The 5,443-nt window shown below is 59.7% G+C and overlaps 1 protein-coding gene across 1 annotated transcript; it reads right to left on the reverse strand.

Annotated features, from left to right (window-relative positions):
- Positions 1-3,762: 3,762 nt before the first annotated feature.
- On the reverse strand, positions 3,763-5,191 carry Cdk5r2 (cyclin dependent kinase 5 regulatory subunit 2). The gene has a single exon (XM_076550045.1). The coding sequence runs from the start codon at positions 4,996-4,998 to the stop codon at positions 3,889-3,891; it is 1,110 nt and encodes a 369-aa protein (XP_076406160.1). The 5' UTR covers positions 4,999-5,191; the 3' UTR covers positions 3,763-3,888.
- Positions 5,192-5,443: the final 252 nt, after the last annotated feature.

Here is a 5,443-nt window from a genome sequence, read left to right on the forward strand (position 1 = left end):
AGGAGGCAAAGACAAAACAATCAGGATTGCCTCAAAATTCCGGACTAGCCTGGTCTACACTGAGTTCCTGCCCAGCTCTGGCTGCATAGTGAGACCTTGAAGGGTAGGGAGAGAGAACATCATTTAAAAAGCAAAGAAGGGGTCACCTTAAGGTCAGATCCCTACTCATCCCTTCCAGCTCGCCCTGATAGTCTGTTGGTCTGACTAGGGTGGGGGCACTGTTTGGGGAACCTCCCTGGCAGAAACCTTCCAGAAGTACCCATCTGAATGCCTGAGGCAGAGTCCCAGTGTGCAGAGGCCACAGGATAGCCTCCTGGATACTGCCAGACGCTCTGGTTGCTGGGCACCCTGGCTGGCAGGCAAAGGGGTTTCCATGACAACCACCCTCCCATATCTGGGCGTTTTTTACATTTCTCCTTTTCCAGTAAGTGCTAAGGTATTCTGGGGACAGGCAAACATGGCTCTCAGGACAGAATGTCCTTTGCTTCAGCAAGGGGGACACGGAAGCAGAGAGCGCACGTATGTATATAATATAATTAAACGAACCTTCATCACTATAAATGCGCTCATGCCAGCTTGAGCTCACATATACGCCTTTGGCTGTGTATTGATGTATGCATCGTGCAAAGGGATGTGTCTCTCGTTAGCCACATACTTGCTTTCCCAAGGCCCTCCACTCTTCCCAGGCCCTGCCCTTCGGTGCTTTGCAGGGGGAAGTGCTGAGTCATGGCTCCAGTTGGGTTTCTGTCTCCGAATCTCCATTTCCGTTATGCTCTTCCGGGCTCTCCAGAGAGTTCTAGGCCCTCTTCACCAGCCCGGATGCATTCCTACCCAGGTTCAATCTCTGGCAGGAAAGACAAGACACTTCCCTCTTTCTCTCTTGTTTACAGTTCTCCTTTCGGCTTCTCAGAGACTGTGGCCCCTTCTTCCTATTGCCCTCCACCCAGAGAAAACAGGGCTCTGACTAAATGTAACCCAGAAGGCTCCTTGCACTCCTGCTGATCATCTTCCAGAACCCCGCCCCCCCCCCCAGCTCTAATCGGATTATGGCTGTGTCTCCAGCTTTGGGACACAGCAAGGCAAGTTGACACCACTCGCTGATCATTTTTTTTCCTACTCATCTGAGTTCTTCAGTGCCAGACCATTGGTTCCAGGAGGCACATGAGGGCGTGTACTTGTGTGGGCGCACGCGCGCGACCGTGAGAGTAAAAAGAACTCATGCATGTGTCCATGAGTTCGGGGCAGTATCCTGAGTCTCCCCCAAGGGCAAATTTTTTTTAAGGATCTCCATCGGCTTTCGGGTCTCTTCCTCGTCTCCTTTAGGCTGCTCTAACTCTGAAATTCCAATCAAGTAGCTAGCTTCAGTAATTAGTTCCAAATTAGGAAAAACGGGGTGCTTTCCCTGCCCAAAGGTAGGAGAGTGGAAAGGTGGCCCCGCCCGCTTAGTCTGGTTACCATAGCGACAGCCGCGAAGTGACCCAAGTGATCCTCCTTCCCTCCTCCCAAATCCGAGAGATGACGGCACCGCGTTGACTGCGCCAAATTCCAGCCAATAGGCGGCTGCTCCCGCCTTCCCTTCCGCTAGCTTTCCCCCTCCCCCCGGGGAACTCGATTCACAAATCTGGACCGAGGATTTCCGCCTCCAGGCCGGGTGCTCTGGCTATGGGTACAGGCCAGGTGAAAGCCAAGTCCCGTCCTCCGAGGAGGGCCAAGGGGAGGCAACATTCCTGGGTTCCCGGGGCCAGACTCCTGTAACTTGCCGCCAGAATAGCTTACACCCCACTCTTAAATTATTCAGAAGATCTAGCTGAGGCCGAGTTCCCCCGTCTTGCTGATAGGGCAAGCCCCCACCCTGCCCGAACGCACCCTTCAGCACCACGGACAGCGAACCCGAGGCCTTTTCTTGGCCGGCCCCTCCCGGAACTCTTCCTGGATCTTCGCGGCCACAGTGGCCACCAGGTTCGCGACCGCAAACGCTGTGCCTGCAATCGGTCCTCCTTGAGCGGGCGCAGCACTGAACGTGCTGTTTCGCTGTGTAACTGAGAAGGCAACCGGGGGACTAAGGAGGAATTTGTAGCCAAATGGCTTTTTTTCCCTCCCTTCCTTCAATTCGAAATGGCTTTCGTCTCCCCTTTTGTTTCTGCCTATCTCTACACTCTTCTGGTGGTCAAGGGTCAAGGTCTGAGTCTCAAACAGGAATGGGCCTCCAATGACTGCTCTGGCTAGGCCTGTGTCCAAAGCAGCCTCAGTGCGACTCCCTAGCGATTGGGTACATAGAGGTGGTACTCAGTTCCCAACTGAGAGGTAAGCACAGGTTTAGACAGGCCTGGCTAGCCTCCTGATCCAATATATGGTGGGAAGAATGAAAAGAAAGAAAAATAGTTATTGTGGCGAGCCAATTCTGTCTCAAGGGTCACCTCATAGCAGGGGAGTGACTTCTGCTGTCCCATGTGTCCTTAAGTAGCCTGGGCATTAATAAGGAGCTAGGGCAGACAAGATGGAGGTCAGGATGGGGAGGTGGATTCAGCCTCAACCCTTGGCTTATCACGCTTTACTCTAAAATGAAAGCCCGTGGGGGCAGGTAGCAGGTTGCTTTCCCCTGTCTCTCACCCTCCTGCCCTACCCCTGACAGTTTCATTCCCACCCTCCAGGGACCCAAAGAAAGGCCGGCGCAAAACCATCTGTAGGCGCTTCCAGCGCTTTATAGTTCTCTCCAGGACAGACGGACAGACAGATAGTGCGGCCCGCGCCGTCGGCCCGCATCATTGGCACCTTGGACACGGCCCTAGGCCCAACCCAGTCCCTGGTATTCTCCAAGGAGGATTCCGGTCCCGCCCAGCTCAGCACCTCGGACAATTCCCGGCCCAGCCCCCTCCCCACCCACCCTCCCTCCTGAAACAGCGAAATAAATTAAAGTGTGGAGAGGGGAATATAACAAGAAATCTAAGGATAAGGAAGAGGACACCCCTCCCCCAGAATAAGAAGAGGTTTCTTTCTCTTTCTACCCATCCACAGAGACGACACCACCGCTGCAAGCGAGGTAGTCTACCAGGATAGATCTTGTCCTCAAATCTCAGTCTCCTGAACCAAGGCAGCAGCCCTTTCCCCCTCAACTCCCAGCATGCAACACGTTGGGAAGGTGGGGAGAGGCTGTAGGGGCGAGGGAAAGGACCACCCTGATCTTTGCCTGGGCACCTGGGACTGCAGATTCTTGTCGCACATCAGTCCATCCAAATAAAAAAAACTAAGGGTCTCTTTGATCTGGGGAGGGGAGTGCAGAATCTCGGGGAGGGGGGCGTTGGGGGGATGCAGGATGATACAAGCAGAGAGGGAAGGCAGACAGGGAAGGCAGAGAGGGAAGGACACAGGACAGGAGGAAGGGATCATGGAAACACGGGTTTGGAGAAGCAGGGAGGGCAATGGGGTACTATCAGGCTCCGGGTAAGGTGGAGAAGGGTAAAGCCCAGGGAAACCAATGGGAAAGGCAGAGAGAGGAGGCTGCAGACGGAAGGAGGGATGAAGACACAGAAAGGTGAGGAACTGGCAAAACCCAAGGTGGTGGACTTGGAGATGCCCACAGCAGGGAAGAGGGAGACCCGGGCAGAGATGGAAAGATGGAGGCGAAGACAGACGGAAAGGGTGAACGAAGTTGGGGGTGCCCTTCCCGCGATCATCCCCCACGCCCACCCCACGCCCAGCAAATCCAGACACCGAGGCCTCTGGCGTCCTAGCCTCCACCTTCCCCTGCCCCGGGGCAGGGGCGGCTCCTCCTCGGCCCAGCTTGGGCGTAGAGCGGCGGTAATAGCGGCGGAGGCTTGATGGTCCCGGCGGTTCCGGGTGTGTGTGTGAGGGGCTGGGGCGGGGGGCGGGCGCGACCCCTGGGAATCCCTAGCGGTCCAAGTTCATAGTCCAATGCTTGGCTCCGGCCGCGCAGCTGTCCCTGGCGGTCGTGGAGGAGGTGGTGGACGTGCCTCCGTTCGGTGGACCCCCGGTGCCTGCCGCCGCGGCCTCGCCCTCGTTCTTGAGGTCTTGAAAGACTTGCGTGAAGAAGTGGGGGTCGGCGTTGAGCCTCAGCATCTGCGGGCTGAGCCGCTGGATGAGGCGCAGGCAGCGCTGCCAGAAGCGCTCCTTGTCGGGCTCCACGAGGAAGGGCTTGAGCGGATAGGAGATCTCGTTGCCCATGTAGGAGTAGGCGAGGTAGAGGCAGGTGAGGAAGGCGGCCTGCAGTTCGGCGGCCGACGCCAGCTCGTCCCCGCGCAGCGACTCGCGGCACAGCAGGTACACGAACACCAGGTTGGCGGGCGTAATGAAGGCCTGGTCTTGCCAGCCCTGCAGGAGCAGCGAGCGGTCCACGCCGCGGAACCAGCCCACCAGCTCGCCGGGGCTCAGCTCCTTGAGGCGGTAGCAGCGTCGGCACACGAAATCGCCCAGGCAGCGCAGCAGCTCGCCGGTGGACGCCTGCACGATGACCCGCCGCGGCGAGCCTCCGGGCGCCGGCGGTGCCGCCTGCGGGGCTGGGGGTGGCGGTGGCGGCGGCTTCCCCCCGCCTGAGCCCGGTGGCGGGGCGGCCGCGCTGCCCCCCGACGGGGCCTCGCAGGTGGCAGCGGCCGCGGGCACCGTGGGCACCGGCACGGCCAGGGGCTTGGCGGCTCCGCCACCGTCGGGGGCGTCGCGGCCCTTGCGGAGAAGGTTCTCGCGGTTGCGCTGCTGGACCAGAGGGTCGGGACCAGTGGACGCTGGCTTGGGCGTCACCTTTTTGCTGCCTTTCTTCTTCTTGGCCGAGGCTGCCACCAGGCGCTTCCAGGTGAGCGCCGAGATGAGCACGGACGGCCGTTTGAGCCGGCTCTCGCCTTTGCCGCCCTTGCCGGCCGGCGGCGCGCCGTAGCCCCCCAGCGCCTCGTCCCCCGCGGGCGGCGCCTTCTTTTTCTCCTCCGGCAGCCCTCCCGGCCTCCGGCCCTTGGCCGAGGAAGCAGGGGAAAGCGACAGCACCGTGCCCATCCTGCAGAGCGGGGCCGGCGCCCGGGTCCCGGCGGGAACCGCGGGCGGCGCCGCTGCTGCTGCAGCCCCGGGGGACCCGGCGGTGGGGGGCCTAGCCCCGGCCCCGGCGCGCGGACGGGCGGGGGGGGGGAAGGAGCCGCTCTGCTGCGCCGCGGCGGCTGCTCTGAGCCGAAGCTGCGCCAGCTGCAGCGTCAGCCCCACCCCTTGGGCCCCTTCTTTCGCCACGCCGCGCCCCGCCTCACGCAGCCAATCCCGATTCCAAATGCTTTTGATCGGCAGTTCTCCTGACCAATAGGATGCTGCATATTAATCTAAAGTCCCGCCTTACCCACCGCCTGGAGTCTTCGGTCCCTTACCTTTACCCGAAAAGGGGAAAGGGGGAAAAGGAGGAAAAGGAGAAGGGGAGAGGGTGTGATTATGGGGTCCCTTTCTCGGGCTGAGCGGT

Source organism: Peromyscus maniculatus, chromosome 13, assembly GCF_049852395.1.
Source record: "Peromyscus maniculatus bairdii isolate BWxNUB_F1_BW_parent chromosome 13, HU_Pman_BW_mat_3.1, whole genome shotgun sequence".
In the NCBI taxonomy this organism is placed as follows: domain Eukaryota; kingdom Metazoa; phylum Chordata; class Mammalia; order Rodentia; family Cricetidae; genus Peromyscus; species Peromyscus maniculatus.